The sequence below is a fragment of the Ochlerotatus camptorhynchus genome, unplaced genomic scaffold (assembly GCF_037179485.1).
Source record: "Ochlerotatus camptorhynchus isolate MF236.1 unplaced genomic scaffold, CSIRO-AGI_Acam_v1.1 ptg000284l, whole genome shotgun sequence".
Classification (NCBI taxonomy): Eukaryota; Metazoa; Arthropoda; class Insecta; order Diptera; family Culicidae; genus Ochlerotatus; species Ochlerotatus camptorhynchus.
Window position 1 is genome coordinate 3,928,449 of NW_027040773.1, and position 27,537 is coordinate 3,955,985.

At 42.1% G+C, this 27,537-nt stretch overlaps 1 protein-coding gene across 1 annotated transcript in view; it reads right to left on the reverse strand.

Annotated features, from left to right (window-relative positions):
- Positions 1-13,047, reverse strand: part of Apoltp (Apolipoprotein lipid transfer particle) — a 41,188-nt gene extending 28,141 nt beyond the window's left edge. The window contains exons 1-8 of the mRNA XM_065228144.1: positions 12,899-13,047; positions 11,676-11,854; positions 3,875-3,919; positions 3,209-3,819; positions 3,103-3,147; positions 2,638-3,041; positions 2,442-2,576; positions 12-2,385 (exon numbers count right to left, since the gene is read on the reverse strand). Coding sequence (XP_065084216.1) covers positions 12-2,385; positions 2,442-2,576; positions 2,638-3,041; positions 3,103-3,147; positions 3,209-3,819; positions 3,875-3,919; positions 11,676-11,754 — 3,693 coding nt within the window. The 5' untranslated portion in view covers positions 11,755-11,854; positions 12,899-13,047. The remainder of the gene's footprint in view (positions 1-11; positions 2,386-2,441; positions 2,577-2,637; positions 3,042-3,102; positions 3,148-3,208; positions 3,820-3,874; positions 3,920-11,675; positions 11,855-12,898) is intronic.
- Positions 13,048-27,537: the final 14,490 nt, after the last annotated feature.

Here is a 27,537-nt window from a genome sequence, read left to right on the forward strand (position 1 = left end):
AGTCTACCTACCCTGTAATCCATTGATAGTTTACTAGTAATCGACGCCTGCGTTTGTTGAACATAGCCAATGACCTTCGCTTGCACTCGTTTTGTTTCGAATTGCAAAGTGTAGTCCCACTGTTTGATGCCTTTCTTGTCGGTCATTTTAATTTGACCAGCCATCCCTGCTATCCGTTCGTTGTTCACCGACAGGAATAACGAAGGACTGTAGATCATTCCATACTTGATTTCGGTTTTGTTGTAACCCATCTCTAGGGCCAGATATTTCCGGTCGTTGACAGTCAAAGACATATCCAAACGCCTCTGAGCGTTACTGTTCTTGTAAATACCCACAGCCGAATGGGCGGTATCTCCATTCCGGAAGCCCATCGATACACTGTATCCTTCCGTATCGGCAGTGATGTTTGCTATGAAGATGCGAGGAATTTGGGAATGGGGGGTCTCGAACATGATCGATCCCGTTGAGACATTTTCATGGCTGTCCCAATTATATTGGAACAGGAATACCTTTGCCGTTGGATCTGCTTTCAGGAGGCTGATGTCTAGGTTAACCGGACCGCTCAAAATTAAACTGGGAACATTGCTATCGTTACTGACGTCCGGTAAACTGTAGTCGGCACACAGCTTCAAACCAATTGCTCGATCAACGACTGGCCAAGTGCAGGTAGAGTTGGTATAGCGGCGATTGATTCCCTTCTGCTGTATTTCGCCACTGTAGTCAAAAACAAGCATTTCCGATCTGACACTGAAGATTTCGTTGCGATCCTGCGGAAGGCTGAATTGCAGCGATGCCAGGCGGTTTCCACGCACTTTGACCTTAGTTTCCAACGATGAACTAGAGTACAGATTGCTTTTCACTTTGATGCCCGTAGCCGTGTGTACGAAGTCTGTTTTCATAGTTGCAGTGATGTCAACGGAAACACTAGGTTTGATCTTTCCTTCCATATCGATGTGCCTCGTTGATCCCCAAACGTTATTAGCTTTGAAAGACCCGGACATGCGTAGATCTACCGACGATGCCCCGATTATACTCAGTGCTAAAGGAAAACCTGTGCTCAAAGGGACATCGTAGGAAGTGTCCAAAAACACTCCTGATTTGGTGTAGGATACCTCTTTTCCTGACAAAATCGTTTTCATAAAATTAAGTGGATTGATTTTTTCTGCTGCCATCATCGTTTCTGCGAAGCCATCAATTGTGAAATATTTGAGATCGTTTCCAAAAATTTTGACTCCTATCGAAGCATGAGGATCTTTGAAGTCAGATTTCATTTTATAATCCATGCTGTCGATCTTGTCATGTATGTCTTGTTCAATTACAGCAGGGGTTCGAGCTTGACGCTTAGGTCGTAGATTTTGTTCATCTTCTTCGAACAGATAACTATCCTCATCATCAGAATCTCTCTTGAGTCGTAGTTGACTGATTGGGTCATACGCTGATTGTTCTTCTTCCACTGAATCCGAGGTCAAGAGCGAGGTTATTGCAGACGTATACTCCTTTACTTTTTTGGCATTTAAAGGGCCTGCTGGACCGAAAACTGACTCTACTAAATACTCGAATCCTTCAGCGCGAGCATTCAACTCCAGAAAATTGACAGACTCTCCAAACAAATCCGCAGTTAAGTTCAGCGATGCTGATCTCGGCAAGTATGAGTCCGCACTGAAGATCAAATTTGCATCCGTTGTCGTTCCGAAATTGTATTCATCGAAAAACATTGTATGTTCATAGTTTCGTGAAAACTTTCGGATATCCATGCGGAATTTCTTTCCCAGTTCGTTATCAGCCAGGAGACCTTGGGCTTCAACTCGAACTGGCGAGGCACTGCTTGCCAGATTGCTCAGGTGCGACCAAACATAGGATCCGACCTGGTTAACCTCTTCGGTTTTCAAAACATGTTTAATCAATTTGACGGAAAGGTAGTCAGGGCAGCGCATGGCTTGTTGATATGCAGCAATTCGAACCTCTACGTCCCCTTCAAAGTTGGAATACAGCTTCAGGAAGTAATCTCTCGTTCTGATACAATCGTGACGTCGAAATGCGTAAACCGCTTGAAGACGGATCTCCATGGGAAGGATTCCATTTTCGATTGTTTCACGAAGTTCGTGGTAGAATTCCGCACTGATGACTCCAACGTTTCCCAAACCTTTCAGTAGCACTATAACGTTCTGTCGTTGCTTTCTTGTCATTGTCGTTTGGAGTATCTCAAGCAGGTCATTCTCCAAAAATTGAACGATTGCTTTAATACCATCACTATTCCCGCAATCGGAGTTAATCGTGCAGAATGTATGTCCGACAGAAGTAGCAGCAAGAATGTAATTTTTTTCACCTATAGCCTTTCCATGCTCCATGAGCTCCAGCATTGCTTCCAGAACTTCTTCATTTGGCCTGAAATAATGAAATGGCTGTCAAGGCTGCAAACCAACTATCGCATTTTCTATTACCTTGTTAGATAAGCGAACGATTCCATCCACTGCTTGGCGAGATCGGAAGGGATTTGATCCTTTACGATTTGATCCTTCATCAAAGTAACGGAAGCTGGACTTCCAATGTATGGAAGGCTTTCCAACACGTGATTCCTATTAAAAAGTATGTTTCGTTTAATTTGTCCAGTAGTATAGCTTCTTCTGAATAACTTACTTTCCATTCTCACAGATACTCTTGGATCGATACAACAGTTGCGAAAGAGCTGTAAACGAGAGAACCCTTGCCGTTGACAAGAACTCCAGAAATACATCGGGGAAGTTCCGTTGAATGTCTGGAAAACCTTGCCGACAGAGTTCTTTAAGCAATTCACGAGATGCTTTTATCTCGTCATGACTGTCCCGTGACGATGGTGTATGATCATAGATGAGACTGGAACGCTTCTGAATCTCATACTCATCGTCCGAGCTGTGCTCCTGTGGAGTGTAGGATTCCTCATCAGCTAAGGTTAGCTTACTGTAGGACTCTGTCACAGCACCAGCTTGTCCATTTGAAAACGGTACTAATTGGTGACGCTCGTAGCAGATGATTTCCTTGTAGACAAAATTGTCTACCGAAATCTGTAAAATCAAAAGTTTCAAATTACTTGGAAAATGTTTAGAGTACTTCTAGACCACTTACGTTGCAAAAGCTCGTCGAGTTCAGGATTGGCCACGCCACGTAGTTCTGAAAAGTCATGAATTCATTTAGTTCCTCAACAAGTCAGTATCACTTTGTACATCCTTACCGGTCTAAACTCGTACGGCACTGTCTGAATCAGAGAATTAGTCTTGTACCGCCTTTTGCAAGATGCAATGTCTTTCGTCTTCCTAATCGACAAACTCGTTCCCTTCGTTCCGCTCATTGTGTACGTTACATCGCAATCGCCAGATACGTCCGTTTCCGTTGTATGATAATCGATATCGAACCGTGGCATACTGTTTTGGAATGACGATAGAATACCACGCTTGAGGTTCAACGTCCAAACCGGCTCATCCTCCTCGTGACAGATCTCACTTACTACGCCGTCATGGAAAGCGAACTTCAGCTCAAACCGGCTAAGATCATCAGAAATGGCATCACTCTTGGGATGCAATTCAACCTCCGGTGCGGGCTCAACGTAATCGGCACCATATTCAAAGTCCTGTTCTTCCACCACGGGCTGCGGTCGATCGCGGACTTCGATTGAATACAGTTTCAGCAAACCCTGACATGGCTTGTAGAAATCAATTTCCACGGCTGCTGACAGATGTAGTTCTGAGGAGTTTTCCCCACTTCCGGAGAACTCGGTCTTGACGTACATAGCGTAGTCATACTTGTATAGTCGGTGCAGTTGGTAGTGGAATTTCGTGTTTGACTCTGAAAGCAAAACGTCGGTGATATTTATGAAATTTGCTGAGAGGTGACCTGTTACCTTGACACTGTGGGCGCCCACATATCCGTGGATCTTTCAAAGGATCTGTAACAAAAAAGAAATGAACATTATAGCTTTCTTTAACTTTATCATGTAGTTTGCTAAACAAGAATTTGTTATCATCTGAAGGAGTTACAATGTTATATTAATAATGGATCTAAATGCAAATTTTTTTCAATTAAGATACACCTTGGCAAGTTGAAATGCAGGGTAAGTTGAAACGGAAGCCATAACTATATGGGAAAGTGTGTTATCACTGTGATTATTTTTAATAGTATAATATAAACTTAAGCGCATCCTATGAACACTACCTTCATCGGTGAATATTTATATTCCCATCAGAGGTTGGTAAAGTCCACTACCGGTTATTTTATACGCATCTACATGTTTTAGGAGAAAATAGATGACAATTTTCATCGCAAAACTGATGTAATATCACCGACGAACCGGCGTTACAGCTCATAGAAGAATCTTGCTCAAGACGCCATATTTAAAATACGTTAAACACTACCGCTATCTACTCATCCAATTGCGACATATTATGAACAAGGACACGAACACACGTAAAATGTATATTGACTTGGTTTGCGTCTCACCTCGTTTGACAGATCTGATTGCCCGTTGGATAGATCAAATCGCTCATTTGACAAATCGAATTTAATTGAACTTGCAAACACGAAACAAATGGTGCGTAAACGCGAGGGGGGCGACACATCTATATCTCAAGTTTAGATGCTCAACAAATCTCACACTAGCGAATCAATCTTCGAACAATCTTCTTTCATTTGTCACATCTACTTGCATCGCTCATCAAGTTTTTGCAGGAAATCTTCAGAAATGTCAACAATCTTCTTTCTATCTACTCAGCGTGCGCGCAGATAGCTACAGCAAAACACAATCTTTTTTGCATCGTAGATAGAGTCGTCCCCCTCGCGTAAACGTGCCAATGAGCCAACAGCGGGCCCTTCAAAGAAAGTGCTAATCAAGCCCAGCGCGTCGCAGGATGACGCCGGAAAACGAGTACTGCAAGCCAACCAGTATGTAGTACTCCCGGAAGAAAATGGCGATGGTTACGCCGCTCCCATTGCAAGAAAAGAGCGAATTCCTCCGCTTTTCACGCCGGTGAAGGATGTTGCCAAGCTAGGTGCCGAACTGGCAAAACACAAGTTGCTGCCTCGCTTCAGGCTTTGCAGCATCGGTACCAAAATCATGTGCTCCAGCCTGGAGGAGTGCAAACAAATAGCATGTTTCCTGAAGAACAACAACGTGGACTTCTTCACGCATGATCTGTCATCGAGCAAGCCACTGAAGGTCGTTCGAGGCGACTGCGGTGAAATCCGAGCTGGAGCGGTTCGGGCTCAAGCCTGAGGCAGTGTACCCGATGAACCGGCGTCCCAACCAAAACACCAGCTTCCGTGATCAGTTGTTCCTGGTGCATTTCACGAAGGGATCCACCAGTCTTGCGGCTCTGAGATCCAAAATCCGGGACCTGTTTCAGGCCATCATCAGTTGGGAGCATTACAAACCCCAACATCGTGATGTAACGCAGTGTATGAACTGCCTCTCATATGGCCATGGCACCAAAAACTGCCACATGAAGACAAACTGCGGCAAGTGTGCTGGAACTCACTCAACTGCGTCCTGTGAGCAAGCCGATGACATCGAGCCAACGTGTGTCAACTGCGGTGGAAACCAGCAAGCCTCCAATCGCGGATGTCCCAAGTGAGTGGAGTTCATTAATACCCGTCGGAAGAGCATAATCAACAACCAGCTCGGGCGCCTCCGTAATCATCGTTCGCTTCCTGTACTCACCCCGTCGACATGTTCCGAACCTAGCCCCACTTCCGCTCAACAACGAAAAAGCCAATCCTGCGAGTATCCAAATGGTTCCCAACTGTCGGACAGTTCAGCATCGTCTCGCTGCTGCTGCGGCCCAGCTAATTCCAGGTTCATCCACCGCCCCTGGTTTATCATACGCTGGTGCTGTCTCAGGTGAATCTGTCGACGATTCTCCGTTCACCTTGGAGGAACTTGTGACGCTCGTGTCACTCGTCACCAAGTATGGACCGTGAAGCTATAAAAATTGCAAATTGGAACGCTTGCTCACTGACGAACAAGCATAGAGAGCTACTCGATTTCCTCAACACCAAGGAGGTCGACATTGCTATCATCATCGAGACGCATTTGAAGCCCGAACTGAACGTATTCCTTCCCGACTTCCGGCTCTTCAGACTTGATCGCACCTGCTCTGGAGGTGGAGGAGTGGCCATCGCTGTAAGACGGAACATCAGTTGCCGGCTGCTACCAAACTTCCAGCTGAAAACAATTGAAGCCATCGGAGTGGAGGTGAGCGGCCTACTGCCCCAAGTAAACCAACATCAGGGACGGGTCGTCAGTGGCCCTCCGGAAAGACATCATCAAACTCACCAGGAGGAGCGGGAACTTTATGATCGCTGGCGATCTGAACGCAAAACACCAAGCTTGGGGCAACGGTCGGATCAATAGAAACGGCATCATCCTCAATGAAGACCTGCAAGAGGGCCACTATACCATCTTGGCCCCGTACTCTCCCACCCGGTTGAGTCGGTCTGGGGTCCATGCGACCATCGACATCTTCGTAAGCAACATGGGACTCAACATCTCGCAACCTGTGGCATTCCAGGAGCTGAGCTCGGACCACTACCCGGTGGTGGCCGAAGTTGGATCCTCGGTTAACCTATTCGAAGCTTCCCGGCGCAACTACCATCGAGTCAAATGGGCGCAATATCAACACTGCGTCGACACAACCATCGACTACAATGTCCAACCGGTGACGTCCGAAGATATTGACCGGTGTCTACAAACCATCGAGGAGGGGATTTCGTGCCAGTATCCAGACAGCTGAGTAACACTCTGAACCTTGGCAGCCCTACCAAAGATCTCATTAGACTCCGTAACACCATTCGTAGGCAGTACCAGCGTACTGGCCTGCCTAACTTGAATACCAATTGTAATCGATTAACAAAGATCATTCAGGCCAGGATGGTGGATCGCAGAAATAACGATTTTGCTAGTAAGATCCGCTCTCTCCCAGCGATCGTCAGCCCTCATGATTCTGAGGTTGCTGAAAATGCAACCATTCTTCTTCAGATTCCTAACAAGAAAACTAAACCCATTTGCTGTTTTTGCGCATAGGCCAGTTGAATTTCAGTTGAAAGCAACGCAAGACAGTCGCTCGTTCCTTTGCCTCTCCGAAATCCAAATTGCGTATCTGAAAGTGAACCATTCGACTCGACCCATTTGTCTAGACGAAAAAGAATCAGTTTCTCCAACAATTTCCGTATACAGGACAGCATCGCGATGGGACGGAACAATATTGTGCTCCAGAAATTGATTGAATAAGTTCAACAAGCGTCTCTTCGCGACGTCTGGGAGATTTTTAAGCAAGTTGAACTTGATTCTATCGATTCCTGGAGCTGAGTTGTTACAAGAGAAGAGAGCAATTCCAAGTGAGAATTCCACCATCGAAAACGGGGAATCTATTTCGTTACTACCCGATGGACGATCACGAACGTTGGTTTGAACAGACACCGAATCCTGGCGAACTTTCCGCGTGAAGCTGAATATCCAACTGTCTGAGTACTTCTTGTCTTCGTTAATCGGCGATGATGCGTTTCGCATTCTCCTGCCGACATTCCAGAGCGTTCTCATGGTTGTCGTCGTAGAGTTTCCCCCAGCCTGTACCGTGAGAGTTAAAATCTCCCAAGATTAACCGTGGCTCCGGCATAACCATGCAGATATCCGAGAAACTTTGACGAGAAATCGCAGTTCTCGGTGGAAGATATACTGAGGCAATACTGAGGCATTTACCTCGAATGTTAACCTGACATGCAACAACTTCAATGCCTGTCACCGAAGGCAGATCGATTATGTAAGAGGAATGGAGCTTGTTGATCCCGAGAAGCACCCCTCCATACGAATCTGCGCGGTCAAGGCGAATAATTTTGAAATCGTGGAAAGCAAGATCGTTGTCTGAAGAGAGTCATGTTTTACACAAAAGCCCATATTTGCAAACAACATTGTTTACAAGTTGCTCGGTAGCATGAAATGAAATACAAGTCTACGTGAATGTTTACATCACAATTAAAATTCAGAATTTTTATCTGTGTAGTTATTGTGAACAAATCTGAAAACAAATAATCATGCATTGATAATATCATCCGAAAACAGGTATAATGAAATAAATTGTTTTTCTTAACCTCAAAATATAATCGCATGACCCAAGATTACATGATGCTTGAATTTTACATGACATGTAAATTTATGCTATGAAAGAATACGACGTGTTATTTTGAAAACTGATTTAAAAATACGTTATATACGATGGGGTCTTTTTGGTACATGCAGTGAAACGTGAAATCACACGTTTCGTTCTAACTGTGTACGCCCTTGCAAGCGGCCTTCCGGCAGTTAACCGGAACACTCGCCATGGCGGGCGAAAACATGCGTGTAGGCATGTTTTTGAGTTCTTTCTTCGTTTTATTTATCAATTCCTCCTCAGTTTTCGCGACAAAATTGTTGGAGTAGATCTTACGCTTCAGGTTGGCCCAGAAATTCTCGATGGGACGCAGCTGAGGAACGTTGGGCGGGTTCGCCGGCTTGGGTACCACATCGATATTCAGCCGCTCCATCTCCTCCAACGATCGCTTCGAGTAGTGGGCCGACGCAACTTCCGGCAGGCATTTCGTACTATAAATTTCTCCGTTCACGGCCAGTTTGGAGCGAAAGAAGAGCGGCTTTAACATCCCCTTCTCGCTGATTGTCAGCCACAACAGCACCTTCTTGGGGAACTTGGTGTGTGAAATGAACTTCACCTCGGAGCTCACTTCTTTCGTGGGAGAAAAGTAAAATACGAAGTGCCCTGCCAGTCGTTGCCATCCAGGGTGAGATAGGTCTCGTCGTCCATCACCACCGCCACGTCGCGATTTGCCGGGAAAACGAGTTGACCATCTTATTCAGCCGCAGCCGCTGCGTCATTGCCTGCAGCTCCGAAACCAGTGGACGTGACTTCCGCTTCCTGACATGTATGTTCATGTTCGCCAGGTACTTATTCACTGTTTGGCCGGTTGCACCGACCTCCCGGCCAAGCGCACGCAGCGATGTAGCCACTTTTCCCTCGGTCTTCCTCTTCAACATCCTTTGGAGCTTCTTGTCGCTCAGGGTCGTCGGCCGTCCGGAACCGGGCTTTCTTGCTCTGATTGTTGTCTAATAGTGCCAAGATGTTGTAGATGCCGGAACGGGCGTATCCGGCCGTCCACAAAGTGCCACACGATATCCGATTTCGACGCGATGGGGTGCCGTTCTTTGAACGTGCACACTTCTGAACGGAGTTGCTTCACTGTTTTTGCCATCACGGTTAGAGAGAGTTCGACTGATAGAGCTGTCAAATTTTGTCTGCTGACTCATGGGTTACTTTGATTGATGCTGCATGGGTAGTTTTGTCAGTGCGGTTGAACCCAAGAAAAATCGACAATTTTTGTCCATTTTTTAAATGCAAACGGCATTTTTTCTAAATGCAAATGTAAAGCACACCATCAAATTATTATCCTGCACCGGAACCTGGACTCGTATTCGAGACGACCACATTGGCAAACCTTGTCACTACCAAGTTCGCTACGCCAACATTGTGGACTGACGAAAAAATAATCTACATGACTCTACTCTACGATAAGATCGTTGAGTAGAGTCTTTATAATAGTGCACATGAATCACTTTTCTCGACTAGTTGGCCTTGTAAAGAAGTCTAAAAATAAATCTAGTAGACTGCAAAAATGCTTCCAAAGTAGCGCTATTACAGTTTATTAGCAGAGTACAGATTATTAAGTTGTCGAAAAAGCACTTTTGATGTTTATGTTACTCAGCAATAGTGGTTGGTTTTACAGAAGCCATCAAATGAGTAATATATTCACTTTTTAGATTTGTTTTGCAGCTACAAGTTGAAAGTTAAGTAATATTTGCATAGAATTGACAGTAGAGTTTATTGGCTGCTGTTATTCAGTACGACTGACAAATTTAATAATGGTTGTGAAAGCGTTGAGTAAACACTTTTAAAAACTATTCTGCTAGCTTTTGCTTGTAGCTGTATATGCAGTTTTTCTTTCAGCTACTTTACAGTACAATGCTTGAAAAGATGGCTTATAAGCTGAAAATGTTAGTTGGGAAACAAACTATACCCATAACTCAGTGTCTATTAGAAAGAACTAAATACGTGAAAGAGGGATATGATATGATAAAATTCTGCAAGTAACCAGCTCTCAATTTATCATTAAAGGGCTGTTCAAGACCACGGACATGGAATAAAATCCAAGAACCTACATTTCAAATAAATTAAGGGTCTCGCAAAAGTTTCAAAGCTTATGAACTGTAATGAATACATTTGATTGAGGATTTCCAAGGCTCTAGTTCCAAAAATTAATTATTTATTTGGGCTAACACACTTGTTCCAGAGCCTTACGTGCTAACGGTATCAAACTAAACAAGGGGGTCCCAACTTTTTTTTTTGTGTACGTTAATCATAATGGAAATCATCATGGTCATAATGGAAATCATCACTCGTTAAAACCGGAGTGGTGCGGACTCGATCACTTTCAATTGTCAAGTAATTTTTCTTGAAAAATATTAATTTTCATGCCTTTGTTTACATCATTTCTATGCAGCTCACACCACCAGCTTTTTTTACCAGAGCTAAAATTAAAACTTGTTCGTGACTTGCGCATTGTTTATTTATATTTGCTTGATTGTAACGTGCGGAACCAGTCTTAATATGTAGTACGAGACTGTTCTATAACAAATTAAAATAGTCGAATATTATAGAATCGCGTCCCCTCAGAGCCGTTTATTTGGATGTATTAGACTTATGTGTTAAGGATGTTTACTAGCATTAATATTTGTTTCAAAACTATAATTGTACTCTTTTATTTGCAAGAATAGAATCTATTTGCCCCTGAAATACACGTGTATCCTTGTTTCTTAATCTAGATTAAGAATAATATTTTGATCATTGATTGCAATGCTTTATCTTTCGGGCGAAATCGTTTCAGAGGCGTAAGCGTTCTTGCTGGTTCCGATCGTTGGATTCATTTTGACAAGTGCTGTTGGTTTTTTTTTGACAACCATTTCAAGTGAGTCCGCACCACTCATGTTAAAACAAACACACTTCAATACTCAACAACAGAGAACATGTGGTTCGATGAGAGTGAGAGTAGTTACGAACGTGGTGAATCAATCTCGCGTACCTACTAGGGGGTCAACCGGTGGAAACTAACGACTTTAAATTGGCTCACTACTTGACTAGCCTATTGGTCCCAAGCAAATCGATGTTTGTTTTGATTTGCTATGAAAGTTTGACAGATAAAATGAGGGGCTCGTGGATTTTCCTATGTTTCGAGGGGTGCATCGATTAGCTTGGGACCGAAGAGAGTACCAGAGCTGAGCCAAAAAGTTGAGCACGTTTCTTCGGGACCTTCAAGTCTTAGAGTTACCTCTATGGTCGAACCGTCTCTATCACATTACCGCTTCGGAAAACTGGTGAGGGTAGCATCAAGTCTACGGTGGTAGTGGTAGAACGCCCGTCTAGCAGTACTCGGTTCCCACCGGTAGGCAGTGAATTTTGTTCACCATTTTCGTAAATACTCATTCATACAATCACATGTTCCAGCCGTAAGTATCATTTCCCAATCAAGAAAAAGTGACATCAGTCGATAAACTTGTAGTACTTGTAGATTTCATATTTGAGTAACCTTAAAACTGAATGAAAACTTACTTCGTTTCTCCGCGTTGATGCTGCCGCTGAAGTACACTGTTAATACTAAATACACAAACAAATATTTCCGCTTTCCCATGTTGTATTCAGTAATCGTCACTTTTACTACTATCTGTCACAGCTGATTTGTACGTCACGTAGAGTACATGCTCATTTTATTCTCTCACTGATGGCTCCTCCTGGAATGTAAATTCCGAACTCATGATAATGCTTCAACTTTCACGCAAACTCCTGCCTGACACTGTTACTATATTTCACGAGTAAAAATAAATATAAGCTTCTTCGAGCTGATTACAACCAACCAAATTGGTCATCGGGCATAAACCGACTTCCCTTATCACTGGCACACTTTCTGGGTCAGGCACCTAGAATCCAATGATCTCAAACGTTCTTCTTCGGTTACGTTCCTTAGCGTTTCCCATCCCGAAAGCACGTTTCATTGATAATCCTTACTGGCCGCATCGCATGTGCCTTCACTTATCGCCATTATTTTAAACTTGAACTTTGCTTCGTCTTCCTTGGTTTCACAACATTCGATTTTGGCGTGGTCACTCCATTCTTTATCAATTTTCGTATATCATTGTATTTATCGAAAAAATTGTGATTTATTGAAAAGTGAAAAAAAAATCCACAGGCTAGTTTTGGTCTGTTATTTCGCTTTGGTCACACAAATACACCCCAGGGCACATGATTTAATTTAAGCACATCTTAGTTGTGGAAAAAATCAAAAAGAATTCCGATAGATCATCCGATCTTTTCTGAACAACTTGTCAAGTAAAAAAAAATATGGCAAAACGCTAAAATAAAACATAATTTCTCTAGATGAGTTAATTAACTACACACTAAATATTTCTTGGTGTATTTACTCAGCAAGGTACAAAACCAATGAATTAAATTTTAAAGATCACTTGTTTGCACTTATTTTCATCAAATATTCATTTGTTCGTTTTTCATTGAAATGATTCTTCAAAGCTTATTCAAATCTCACCAAAAACTACTAATTCGTTACAGTGCCAATCGTTTACATGTAAAAAATCTATCACAATGCAATCAAAACTTCACTTTTATGAGAAAATATCAACGAAACTCCTAAAAAGCCAGTAAATCCTGTATTACGTAATCACATTTCGACACACCACGTTGCAAATCCATTTGAATGATTCGATTTTTCATAGAAAAATCAACGAATTTAAACTCGAATGCTGGTACCGTCGCTGTCGTACCTTAAAAACAATCCATTCAAACACCGTACGATAATCGGTAACTGCTTCTCTCAGCTTTGGATATAATAATTGAGTACCACTTAGGCCACTTGAGCTGAGACTGAAGTGGGAAAGAACACAACCGAATTGAACCGAATATAAGAACAAACTGGCGAAATTGTGGAACCTTTCACTTCATCCCGGAGATAATGATGTGCTCGTTATCAGTAGACCAATGTCAAAGGTCTTGTGTACACACTGCGTTCCAAGTACTACTGACTGGGTTGACTGACTGACTAACTGAGAGTCACAGCATCGTACACATAGCCGAAGGAAGCCAACAGGCGAGAGTGTGCAGGATGAGTTCGTTGATTAATCTGTTTGTGGTAGACGTGATTGCACATGTTGTTGCGCTAGATGACAGGCAGCAGTTTGTAATTTTGATTTTTGATCTAGTGAACAATTCATTAGTTCATGGAGACCTGGGATGCAACTAAATTCATAATTCCACCGGTGGTTATTACGAAATCCCTATAAGATGATATAAGTAATAAGTCAAATCACCTTGATAAGCGACCACATAAAAGATGCTACTCACTCGACTCGCAGGTTAACGTCCATTGAATTATACTTTCCTCGTCCACCAAAGGGCATCGAAAGGCTATAAAATCTCTTGTAAAACTAGACCCAGCTCGACTAGTTGAAGAAAACTCGCTTATATTTCATACAGATAGCTGCTTAATAGCTATTTGTCTAGCTTAAGGGGTCTTCCATATACCACATGGACAACTTAGAGGGGGACGGAAAAGTCCAGGCTTGTCCACGGGGAGGGGAGTATAATCAATGTCCACGTGGACACGTTCAATTTATGGAATAACATTGTAAATACAAACTAATATTCGGATTCCACCATAATCTATCACGCGACATATCAAATAATATAAAAATACAATAACCACAGACAAACAGACATAACTCTTTGAAAAACTTGTTCTTGAAAACATAGTATCTCAAAACATATAACCTCAGTAACGACATCTATCTGGCTTCTCGCGGAAAACAAGCTTGTTCGTTAACTCGTAAACAATATTGCATAAAATTTCTATAGAATATATAGAAACGTCAAAGTGATCCGATGCCAGCGCTGCGGCGAGTAGTTCGCGGAACTGATAATATTCAAATCAACCGTTAAATGCATGAACGAAGATACACAATGAAGAGTTACGTCTGTTTGTCTGTGCAATAACAATATCATTGACAGCGATTGTATCTAGCTCCTGGGACCACATGAATCACTTCCGGTAAGAGTTCAGCTGTCCTTAGGGTGGTAGAGAATCTGTATTGAGGTAAAAACTTCATAATTGGCAATCATACATATACCTTATGCGTTATAATGTTTGCACCATCGTACAGATAAGGTTCCCGTTTCACCTGTGCATACAATGCCTTGGTTTTCTTTGCAAGCACGTAACCTATAGACTTCTCTGACGTTTCTGAATTGCACATGTATTAGTGCAGAGGTTTGGGTAAATTCAAAGGTTTTCTTGCACTAATACTTATAATTTACCCCGAGTTCCGGCCACAAGTGCATTTTACAAACGTCAGAGAAGTCTATAGCTCATACCGTAGTAGGCTGTGTATAAAAGAAAATGCTTAACTTAGTGTGACAGTTGCACCATGACGAAGTGACAGCGTATTCGTGATTTGTCCCACGCGCAAATGTCACAAAAAGACATTTCAATCGCCGTGGGAGTGTCCCGGTGGACCGTCAAAAGGGTTTTAGACCGAGAAAAGAAAGGACAACTATCCGCCAAGGAGGCCACAGGTCGTCCGAGGTCAGCTCGGGTTCCGAGGATTATCGCTGCTATCAAAAGGAAGATTCGGGTGAATCCAGTGCGCTCAATAAGGAAAATGGCAAAGGAACACGGGATCAGTGACTTTACGGCACGGAAGATCGTAAAGGAAGATTGCGGGACAAAGTCGAGGGCACGGAAAAAAAACTCACATGATTAACAACCGCATCCGGGAGCTACGAGTCGAACGATGCAAGAAAATCTTAAACTTCCTTAAGCGAAAAAATCTGGTAATCCTGTTCACCGACGAGAGCATGTTTTCCGTCGATCCCGTATCTAATTCCAGAACCGAACAGTATATTAGTTCTCTTCCGGTAAAAGACGTGGCCGACGAGCACAAGAACGTGTATCTGACCAAGCATCCTGCTAGCGTTATGGTGTTTGGATTGGTGGATTCCGATGGTAAAAAAATGGACCCGGTGTTTATTCCAGAAGGCGACAAGGTCAACACGGAGGTCTACATCGGGATTTTAAGTAAGTATGTTCTTCCGTGGATCAAAGAACAGTACGGTCCGAAGCCAAATTTTGTATTTCAACAAGATGGGGCTCCGTGCCACACCTCGAACCGCACGCAGATTACTCAATATGGCGCGTCATGAAGGCCAAGGCCGGTTCTAAACGCCACCCGAGTACAGCAAGCCTCAGACAAAAATTGACCCGTACCTGGAGAGAAATGGATCCAGACTACATTATTAGAACCTGCCGTGCATTCCGGAAGCGTGTGGAGGCCGTAATTGCATCAAGTGGAAACTCGATCGATGATTAACATAGTTTAAGATTCTGAGAAACATCCCCCCCTTGAAGAAAAAAAAAAAATTGGAAAACAAAATTTTTGAGATTTTTTTTAAATTTTGACATTGCTCAATGGTGCAAACATTATCACGCATACAGTATGAAGGGGTCCATATTTGCGCATCTTATAATAAATTCTCATGTTGAGACACTTATAATGGTCATAACAGTCCGGATATGATTCAGGTACCTTCAGGGAAGTAAATACGGTCGTGTTTAAGTTTTAGTTATTTGTATCTATCGGTTTCGTTTTCGACAATTGGATCCAACATATTTTTGAATATGTCCAGCAATGCTAGATGGTAGACCTGAGGAACTTTAAGAAAGATTCCGGAGAACTTTATAAACAGTTGGAGATGCTTAACGTCAAATATCAGACTTAAAGTGGTCATTTTATACGATGGATGAGGAGATGAAAGAATAGAGTTGATAGCTCGGTTAGAGTACGGCAGTGTGAAAATTGTATATAGAGAGTAAATAGAAAGCGAGCGAAGATCAATTTTGAGGAAGGCACGAATCGGGTTGATCATCTCCTTTACCAAACTCCCCTGTTGGGGGAGGGGTGGGTGGTGAGGGGTATTTCCATGGCCATTGGTGGCGTTAAGCATCTCTAACTATGTAAATCGTTAATTTCAGACATGGTGCAATACAAAATTGATTGATTAATGTTTATAAACAAGTTCAGGTGACATCATGGTGCATTCAGTGGATTTGCTAGATAATCAACAAGATCTCAATGTCAGGCCTCAAGGTTTTTTTTTCCAAAACTATCTTGAAACAATACACCAATGTTCAAACTGCCAACATAGGCTAGGCCTCCCTTAGCTCAGTCGGTAAAGGCGCAGCTACAAAGCAAGACCATGCTGGAGTTGGCTGGGTTCGATTTCCGGTCCGGTCTAGGAATTTTTCGGGTTGGAAAATTTCTCGACTTCCCTGGGCATAGAGTATGATTGTACCTGCCACACAATTATACTGATGCAAAAATGGTACAGGCATCGAAAGCTCTCAATTCATAACTGTGGAAGTGCATCTAGAACACTAAGTTGAGAGCACGCAATAAGCTAATATGCGATATGCAATAAGTTTGAAATGCAAAGAAGAAGAAGGCTAGTCCTTCTGTAGTATTGTCGAAAAATAGAAGCAAAATTTACTCACATGGGTCAAGTTTTGAAAACTAAGCTGTCACGCAGCTCCCTGATGCTTCTAGTTTTCGGATCAATAATAGAAATCTCGAAATATCCTATACTTCCACGGAACTCCAAGAAAGTTGTTGCAAATTTCCTTAAGAGAATGCAATTGTTCTAAAGTTATCTGATCGTCTTCGAAGTACTCGGAACTCCACAGAATACCTTGAAACTATCTAAGAATATCTAAACTTCTTGAAAGACCTCTGAAATTTCTTGAAGATATCGGTGCTTGCTAAAAGTGCTCGCATTTTTTAATCAATGCTACTCATAATGATGAATTGTAACTGAAAAATTTCTTGTTCAGACTACAGTGTTATAACATGATAATTATCAACAAGTAAAACATCATCAAAATAGCCTTGGCATGTTGCCACTATCCGTCCGTTTTTCAGAGTTATCTCTGAGGCTCCTCACCCGTTGCGAAGTAATAAACCCACTGGTGATCGAAAACTTCGAGAAGCTTCTCGAGCTAAATCCTCAAACATGTTTTATGACTTTGTACTACCTATATTTAACACAGGATGTCAGCCCTTCAAGAAATATTTCCAATCGTGTAGTCTTCTCCGATTTCGGCAATTCAGTGAATTTTGATTTATCTATGACGCAGGAAATCCGCGGAATTCCAGAACATCATCGTCCTATGATTGCTCCGTCATTATACTCTGCAAAGTTTGGCCATGTTGATTCTGCAAGAACGTTTTTCACAGATGGATCTCTAATAGAGGAGTCCGCTGGTTTTGGTGTATTTAATGAATTTCATAGCGCCTCTCGAAAACTTGAAGCTCCTTGTTCTGTGTATGTGGCTGAACTGGCAGCAATTCACTACACTTTGGAAACTATTGCTTCACTTCTTCCACTTTATGTTTACGGATAGTCTCAGTTCTGTCGAGGCTATCCGTTCCATTAGGCCGGTAAAGCACTTCTCGTATTTTCTCTTGAAAATACGAGAACTGCTTAGTGCTTTATCCGTGCGCTCTTTCATCATCACCTTCGCGTGGGTCCCTTCGCATTGCTCAATTTTGGGTAATTAGAAGGCGGATTCACTTGCGAAGGTGGGCGCTATGGAAGGCGACATTTATGATCGACAAATCGCCTATAGTGAATTTTTCTCTATTCATCGTCAACAATCGCTCGTTAGCTGGCAACATCAATGGAGTGAAGGGAGCTTGGGACGATGACTACATTCAATTATCCCTAAAGCGAACCCCACACGTATCAATATATTGACGCGAAGAGGAATTATTGACAATAATATTGATGATGTGAATACAGAAATATTGTCAATACCGATGTATTGACGTCAATATTGAATGTATTGACAATACGATTATTGTCAATAAAAGCAATCGTGTAGGGTCCACTTAAGGTGTCGAAGTTTGCATGGTTCAAAGGGTTGGACTTGGGTCGAGACTTCATACGCGTGATGTCTCGTCTCATGTTCAATCACTATTGTCTAAACGCTCACTTGTTCCGTGTGGGGTTGGGAGACAGCAATCTCTGTGAATGTGGACAGTGTTACCAGGACGCTGATCACATCCTTTGGTCTTGTGCGGAGTATCGTGGAGTCAGATCACATTTTTATGATTCCCTTCGGGCTCGAGGTAGACAACCTAATGTTCCAGTTCGGGATATTTTGGCTAGACGCGATCTGGAGTTTATGAAACTCATATATGTTTACTTTAAGGATATTAACCTTAGATTGTAAGTTTGATTAACCTGTGTTTAGTTTGTATTTTGTACGTGTGGAGAATTTTTTTTCAATGTTTGTTTTCAAGATGAATAGAAATAATTTCATGCTTTAGGAATAATTAAATAATTGTATCGTAAACCACATTTCAAACCTCCTTCTTCCCTTTTTCCATTCAAAAAATTGTAAATCTCCACTAACCTCGAGACAACCGCGAGTACTCGGTTCAATTGCTTTAACTTTAAATTTAATACAGTAATAATGTATAACGCAAAGGATAACTCGGCTCTGTAAAGTTTATTCGATTGAGCCTGTACAAATAAAGTAATTATAAAAAAAAAATCAAAATAGCCTTGTTATAATTACACTACAAGTGGAATGACCAATTTGCAGATGTTTGGGTGTAATATTCATCAACTCTGTATTCGTCTCTGCGAATAAGAAGAAGAAGTATTAATTCTATTAGTAAGTGGTATGTGTCTTCAGTGGGATCCCTTGACGCTCTTATCATTTTGAAGAGCTGATATCTACTAAATTGATCCGAAAAACTGGCATCACTGACAAGTTCGGAATAAGGTGGCCTGCTTAACGCTTCAGTGGCGCCACCAAGACAAATGCGAGCACATTCCCTACTAAAATCTTATTTGCGAAGCATGTGATTGTGAGTGATATGTCTGTTTGTCTGCGGTATAAATATGAAACTACAACGTGTACAATCGGAACCTACGTAACTTAGAAAAATCTATACAACAGAAACGTATTTCGACCAAAGGCTTGGTAGCCATAATAATAAAGTAATTAAATTGGGTTGTTAGCGGAGTGCTTCAATAAAACAGCAAAAAAAGGTTGTTTGTGATCTTGACATTTTTACCTAGGGGATGAGTACTTAGGGGGTTAGATTTTGATAAGTTCTTTAGTGGGAATGACACTGATGAAGACTGCACATTGTAGTCGAAATACGTATCGGTCATGGATATCAAAACAATTAAGTGGAATTAAATGGCAGATAACCTTTTTTGCTGTTTTATGTATGCATTCCGCAAACAACCCAATTTCATTACTTCAATAAAATTTGGGATTATTTGGGATCATCTGAACAACTTTTCCAAAGACAGCAACATTCATAGTAGCAGAACAGTCTAGTTAAAGCAAGCAATCAGAAGTCAAATGGTACATTACTGCCGACATATATGAGAATTCTGATTAAGTTTACTAAAGACAGCAACCTCCTTCCTAATTGAAACACCGAAAACGAAACTAACTCAGTCACTTTTACTGATTCATATGGAGAAATTTCTAAAAACGTAGGTCACTCAGCGCATGAGAACTAAGAGGACAATCATGTGATAAGTCTTGTCCATCTGAATAATTTCAATGAATACCTGCTTTCTGGTCGTGCTGTTAAGTTAAAACATAGAATGAGATTGCAAACTACACTGAAAACGAATCTTACTTAGACACTTTTAATCATTCGTATGGAGATATTTCTAAAAGCGTGGGTTACTCAATCTCAGAGTTAGTTTCGTTTTCAATGTACAACCCAACGAACACCTCTTTACAGCAGTTACTCTTACTTAAGCATTTAGATTAGTATTCTAAGCCCCACCTTTTCGGAGATGATCTCCTTAATAAAGTATTAAAAAAAATCTAAGTCCCACATTTTTTCTGTATTTTGCTAATGTAATAAAAATAACATTTTTCGTGTTTTGCGGGACCCAAGATGGAAGTAATATCAACAATCAATACGAAACTAACGATTTTAAATTGGCTCACTACTTGACTAGCCTATTGGTCCCAAGTAAATCGATTAACGTACCCCATTCTAGTCGAAATTCTAGTACTTCACTATGTTTGTTTTGATTCGCTATGAAAGTTTGACAGACAAAATGAGGGGTTAGTGGATTTTCCTATGTTTCGAGGGGTGAATCGAGCTGAGCCAAAAAGTTGAGCACGTTTCTTCGGGACCTAGTAGTCTTAGAGTTACCTCTATGGTAATATTGTAGTCTCACTGAAAATCGGTCTATTCCGCCGATTTATCCCAGGAAAATAAATCTTTCTGTAAAAATTTTTGGTCCTGAGAAGGACCGATTTTCGACCTCCACTACGTTGTCCGATGCGAAAATGCGGTACGGCATCGTTCTTAACTTAATGCTCATCCCACACCTGTCCGATATCACCCGGTCGGGTCTCCACAAATGACGGATAAATATGAGAGCGAGATAAATATGGAAAACCACCAATAGGGACGGATAGCTTAATGCAAAAACAGCTCGTTCCACCCCGTCACAGGTTGTCAAGGTGATCACGCCGTTCGCTGCGATGAAATGTTTCTGCACGACGGCGAAGTGCTTGCCACGCCATCCGAAGCGGAAATGAGCAGAGGCACGACAGCAGCGCTTTCATGTTCAAGCAGAACGATGTGCTACTCAATTATGACGGCTGGGTTTAAGGGAATCGTTTATTTAATGAAAACAGTGATAAAACTATCATAAGACATATTTGAAAAAAAAAAAAATTCTTGGAAAATTGGAAAAATATTTATTTTACCAGATTTGTAGAGTTATTTCCTATCGATTGGCGTATTTGCATTTTGATTTCATATATAAATGACAAAGTTACAAGCGTTCAAAACCTAACACTATTTCGTCTCACTTTTTTTTTGCGCTCCAGTATATTCCACAAAGACGTAGCTCTACGTCAAAATGGGTTTTTGGAAATCATCCCGTAAAGTTCTGGAAAAACCTGAAAAAATCAGAGAACTTTATTTAACCAAATGAGTAGACACCCTGTAGATAGAGAAAGACGATTAAACGTAAAACAGCTTTATATAAAAACGTGAATGAAAGGCAGCACTCAATAGTATATTGAAAAAACTCAACTGTTGGGTAGTTTTGTTTTTCCATCTTCTTCTTCTTCTTCTTCTTCTTTCCGTTATTTAACGTCGGTCTCTGTTCCGCAATCTAGTGCCAATCACCGACGGACATCGATTGCCATCCATTGACGGCAATAGAATGTGCAGGAAGGCAGCTTCCACACCTGCGTAGGATATCGCACCCATTCATTCAATACACATGGGCCGGGACCAACGGCTTTACTTCCCTTCCGAAGGAAGACGTGACCAGAGATTTTTATGCCTCAGAAAAATCCCACCGACCTCGGCTGGGATTGAACCCAGACACATTGGGCTGAAAAAGCAGTCACGCTTACCACTACACCACCGGCGCCGGTTTGTAATGGCGCGCGCGTGTCTGTATTTTTTTTTTGCAAGGAGGAAACCTTCAAAAGGCCATCATGCCACCGCTTGACGACCGGGCTGCGGTGACACGGTGTGTGGGATTCTTACCGCACTAAAACTTCTTAGGACGCCTTGCCTTTTTCCCCCGGAACCACTTGTCGTATTACTTCGGAGGGAGCTGTGCATTTCGCACCTCACTTTACCTCAGCTAACTGGCGCTTCCACTTTGCTGATCGTCACTCCAATTTGTGAGCCATTTAGCTCCCAGCGTCGCGTTCTACTCGGTTGACCCCGATCGTGGATTCAGCCTACTCTGACGGAGAGTTCTCCCGGCTTCGGCTTTCACTTCGCACTTGTGTGAGCAAATTACTACTTTCTAGCTGGTCTTCTCACCATTTTCGCTGCAGCGCTGACATGATCTGCGTTACTGCTCTGCTGACGGCGTTAAAGGTGCCCTCCTCTTCGACGACATTCTCCGCGCTAAGGGCGAGCATCTCCTCTCGCACAGCATCAAATCTAGGACATTCGCAGACCACGTCCTCTGGTGATTCTTCTACATTTCCACATTCCGAACCGATGCAGGTACTTCCTGAAGCAGCCATGACCAGACAAGAACTGCGTCAAGTGGAAAGAATTGGTATTAGCCTGTGTGTCCATCTACCGTTCTCTGCTGCATCCCACTCCTGCTGCCACTTAGCCATCGATACCGTTCTCACCATTTTTCGTACTCCTCTGGATTCTCTTGTCATATAGCACTCGTAGTCATCCACAAAGGTGATGCCGATTGGGATCATACCGACAATAACGCATACTGCATCCGTCGAAATGGTTCTGTACGCACTCACGACTCGCATGGCCATGAGCCGGAACGTACTGCTCAATTTCTTTTGGTTCTGCTTCGCTTTCAGCGCTTCAATCCAGGCTGGACCTCCGTACCTTAGTATCGATGAGGACACACTGGCCAGAAGGCGATTCTTGTTGCTGCTTGGACCAGAACTGTTCGGCATGATTCTGGCTATTGCGTTGATGACCTTCGCCGCCTTCTCGCAAGCATAAAGGGTGATACGGTCAAAATTTGGTCAAGGGAAAACGCGTGTAAATCGGTGAAATCGTTTATTTAAAAAATCAAATTAAATATCTTTTTCAAGTTCAATTAGTATAAAATTCAGGAAAAATATTCAGTTAGGCTTCCGCTTTTCCAAATCCGAATTGCCGGGCCTTACGCTTGACCCCTGCCATCAGATTTTGTACAGCCACCTTGTCCACCTTCTTCGCCGCAGAAAGCCAGTTTGCCTTGAACTGCTGCTCGCCCTTAGCAGTTTTTTTGGTCTTCTTTAGGTTCCGCTTGACAATAGCCCAGTATTTCTCAATTGGGCGGAGCTCTGGCGTGTTGGGAGGGTTCTTGTCCTTGGGAACCACCTGCACGTTGTTGGCGGCGTACCACTCCATGGCCTTTTTACCGTAATGGCAAGATGCCAAATCCGGCCAAAACAGTACGGAACAACCGTGTTTCTTCAGGAAAGGCAGCAGACGTTTATTCAAACACTCTTTCACGCAAATTTCTTGGTTGACAGTCCCGGAAGCTATGAAAATGCTGCTTTTCAAGCCACAGGTACAGATGGCTTGCCAAACCAGATATTTCTTTGCGAACTTTGACAGTTTCATGTGCTTGAAAACATCTGCTACCTTTCCCCTTCCTTTTGCCGTATAAAACTCCTGTCCCGGAAGCTGCTTGTAGTCGGCTTTGACGTAGGTTTCGTCGTCCATTACCACGCAGTTAAACTTCGTCAGCATCGTCGTGTACAGCCTCCGGGATCGCGCTTTGGCCGTCGTATTTTGTTTATCATCGCGATTTGGAGTCACTACCTTCTTGTAAGTCGATAGTCCGGCTCGTTTTTTAACTCGATGCACGGTTGTAGACGATACACCCAGCTTATTTGCGGCATCTCGGAGAGAGAGGTTAGGGTTTCGCTTGAAACTACCGGCAACTCTCTTTGTCGTCTCAGCGGCTTCCGGTTTTCGATTTCCCCCCGATCCAGACTTCCTGGCTGTCGACAAACGTTCCCCAAACACTTTAATTACATTTGTAACGGTTGATTTGGCAACTTTTAGCGATTTTGCCAACTTTGCGTGCGAGTAGCTCGGATTTTCGCGATGCGCGAGCAAAATTTTGATACGCTGCTCTTCTTGCTTGGACGGCATTTTGACAACTGAAGAGTGAATTCCAAAATCAAAATAGGAGCAACATTCTACACACACACACCTTCAAAATGAGGGGTGTTCAGGTTTTTTAAATGCAAAATTGAAAGAAATACGTCAAGTTGATATTGACCAAATTTTGACCGTATCACCCTTTATTCGATGTGGCTGTTAAAGTTTAGTCGGTCGTCGATCATCACTCCCAGATACTTCAGCACGTGCTTCGAAACTATGGTGTGCTCTTCAACAGTGATTTCTGCCCGCTGCACTGCTTTGCAGTTACTGACCAACATCACTTCTGTTTTGTGGTGGGCTATCTGCAGCTTCGCTCCTTGCATCCAGTTACCAATCGTATCTATCGCCTCGGCCGCCAACATTTCCACTTCTTCCAGCGTCTCACCGGTTACCGTCAAGACGACATCGTCCGCAAAGCCAACGATCTCAACTCCTTTGGGCAGCTTGAGCGTCAGCACGCCATTGTACATTCCGTTCCACAGCGTGGGACCTAGAATGGAGCCTTGTGGAACTCCCGCCGTGATTCTAAGCGATTTCTGCCCCGTGTCTGTCTCGTAGACCAGAACCCGGTTGTGGAAGTAACTACTTAGAATCCTGCAGAGGTAGACTGGAACCCTTATTCTATGGAGCGCCTTGGCGATGGCCTTCCAGCTGGCGTTATTGAATGCATTCTTCACATCAATCGTAATCATGGCGCAGTATCGATTTCCTCTCTGCTTCTGTTTGGAAGCTTTCTCGGCTCTGTTAACCACTGTCCAAATTGCATCCACCGTCGATCTCCCTTTCCGGAGTCCGAACTGCCTCTCCGACAACCCGTGTTCACTCTCCGTGAATTTCGCCAGCCTGTTCAGGATGATCCTCTCCAAGAGCTTTCCGACAGTATCCAGCAAGCATATTGACCTATACGATGCAGGATCCCCCGGCGGCTTTCCGGGTTTTGGCAACAGCACAAGCTTTTGTACCTTCCACCTATCAGGGAACTGGATCGCCGCCGTTGGGAATTCCATCCGGGCCGGGAGTTTTCTTCGCCTTCAACCCTGTCGCTTCTGCTAGAAGTTCCTCGTTGGAGACTTGTTCAACGTTGTCTCCATCTTCCTCGCCATATGGTTTAGGTGGCCAGGTCGTTGGGTCATGTTGTGGGAAAAGTCCCTCCACGATGACTTTCAGCTTGTTGGGAAACATTTCAACCGGCATCGTTGGACCTCTGATCTTCGCCATCGCGAGTCGGTATGCGTTGCCCCAGGGGTTGGCATCAGCATCGCGGCACAGCTCCTTGAAACTGTTTGACTTGCTCAGCTTTAGGTATCTTTGCGCGCGCGTGTGTGCCGGGTGATGGCGAACTTTTGCGTGTTGCAGTGTTCAGTGCGGGTATTGCGGTTGTTTTTTTGGCGATTCGATGCCGGAGGGTAGTGAACATATGTATTATATGGCTTGGTACGTGATACATCTTTACTACGATGGAAGTGATTCGTATATTTTTTCTTTCTTTTCCGGCTTTGGTTCAAATAGCTAAATCTATTGATCTAGACTGAATACTTTCAGCCCATCGATAGTGGAATAGCATAGGATCGACATAGAGTTGTTGTTTGAACCATAGTAAACAACATGGATTTGTTAAAGGTCGATCTACAGCCACTAATTTGATACATTTTGTAACATATGCTTTAAATGTAATGGATAAGGGAAATTACGTAGAAACATTATATACTGATTTTAGTAAAGCATTCGATAGAGTGGATATACCACTGTTGATTTTCAAGTTGTCCAAGTTAGGTTTTAATACCAGGCTACTGCAATGGATCGAGTCATACTTGTCAAGGAGAACGTAAAGAGTAAGATTTGAAGGAAAATTGTCGTCTGTCGTTCATGCAACATCTGGTGTGCCACAAGGTTCGCATCTTGGTCCACTACTATTCATCTTATTTGTCAATGATATAGAATACATTTTGAAGCTGCTTCATGTTTCAATATATGCAGACGACATGAAACTTTTCATGGAAATATCTAAAGCATCTGATATGCAGCTATTTCAGCAAGAAGTTGACATTTTTTACACTTGGTGTAAGAAGAATTTGTTAGAGATTAACGTTAGTAAATGTAATTCTATATCGTTTACAAGAAAGCATGCCATAGTAAATGACACAATTTCCCTTGGTGAGAAAACAGTTGAAAGGTGTAATCAAGTAAGGGACTTAGGCATTATTCTCGACTCTAAGTTGTCATTTGTTGATCACTACAATAACATTATATATAAAGCAAGTAACATGCTAGGGTTTATCAAAAGATTTAGTCTGCACTTCAATGATCCTTACACTATTAAAACATTGTATGTGGCCTATGTGAGACCTCTTCTTGAATACTGTAGCGAAGTGTGGGCTCCGTATCAGGATACATATATAAACCGCATTGAGTCTGTTCAAAAACAGTTTTTGTTGTTTGCCCTTCGAAAATTAGGTTGGACGAGATTACCACTTCCATCTTATGAATCGCGATGTTTGTTAATAAGTTTAGATGGACTGAAAAAACGAAGAGACTTTGCCATGGTAACATTTATAAACGATGTTATTGCTCAAAGAGTTAATGTTCCGGAAATTTTAGAAAATATAAATTTTTATGCTCCCACTCACTCTCTGAGGATTAAGAATTTGTTTTACATTAACAATCAAAGAACAAACTATGCTAAAAATGGACCTTTGAATAGAATTATGACCTGCTATAACGCATATTCCCAATCAATTGATGTAACAATGAATAAAATAATACTAAAAAAAGCATTCTTTTCAAGGTTAGCCAGGCAATAATATTTAAGACATAGTTAATAAGCATTCATTGTAATTGGTCTACGATTGATTGACGACATAAATAAATTTTGTTTATGAATTTAATTTATCTGTTTAATAATTATTCACAAACATTCTTCCAGGTTAATTCAAGAATAGTTTGATGATGATAAATATTCCTAATATTCACATTACAGTTATGACCCGCCCGAATAGAAATATACCATAAGCTGAAAGATCACTATTATTAATTATCCATTCCTGTTATAATTACCATAAGATAAACAATCCGTGAATAATGGGATAGTATGGCCAAAAAATATTTCAACCATATATAACAATAAACGGAGCATTCTAGATATGGTAATGATTCCCTGAATATGAAATATATAGTATTATGTAGTTTTTCTCAAGATTTATGTACCATATGATATGATAAATTTATTTTTTCGTTTATATATGACGGCTAGCTCCAACTCGGGTTAATACTGGCTCTGATTGAAGAATCGGTCAAATGTTTGCTGAAGATTGTATTATTTAAAATCGACGTCGATAACAAAACAGCTCGACATTTCTGATCGGGTTTTAATCCGAGGATAATACTGGTGCACAATTGAATGACAATAATAATTGTATTGGCATTATTAAAGTCAAATACATACATGCCAGCAGAAAAGATAACGTATATAATTCATGTATTATCGGTACAGTTGAAAACCGGAAAAGCCCACACACGACAATCCATTTTACTCTGGTTCTGTACGTTAAACATGGTATCGGATATAGTGCGTTGTATTCACACAATGATGCAGTATAATGTGCACTATGTCCGACGTTATGTTTAACGTACAGAATGAGAATAAAATCGAATGTCGCATGTGGGGTTTTCTGGTGTCTAACTTGACCGACAAT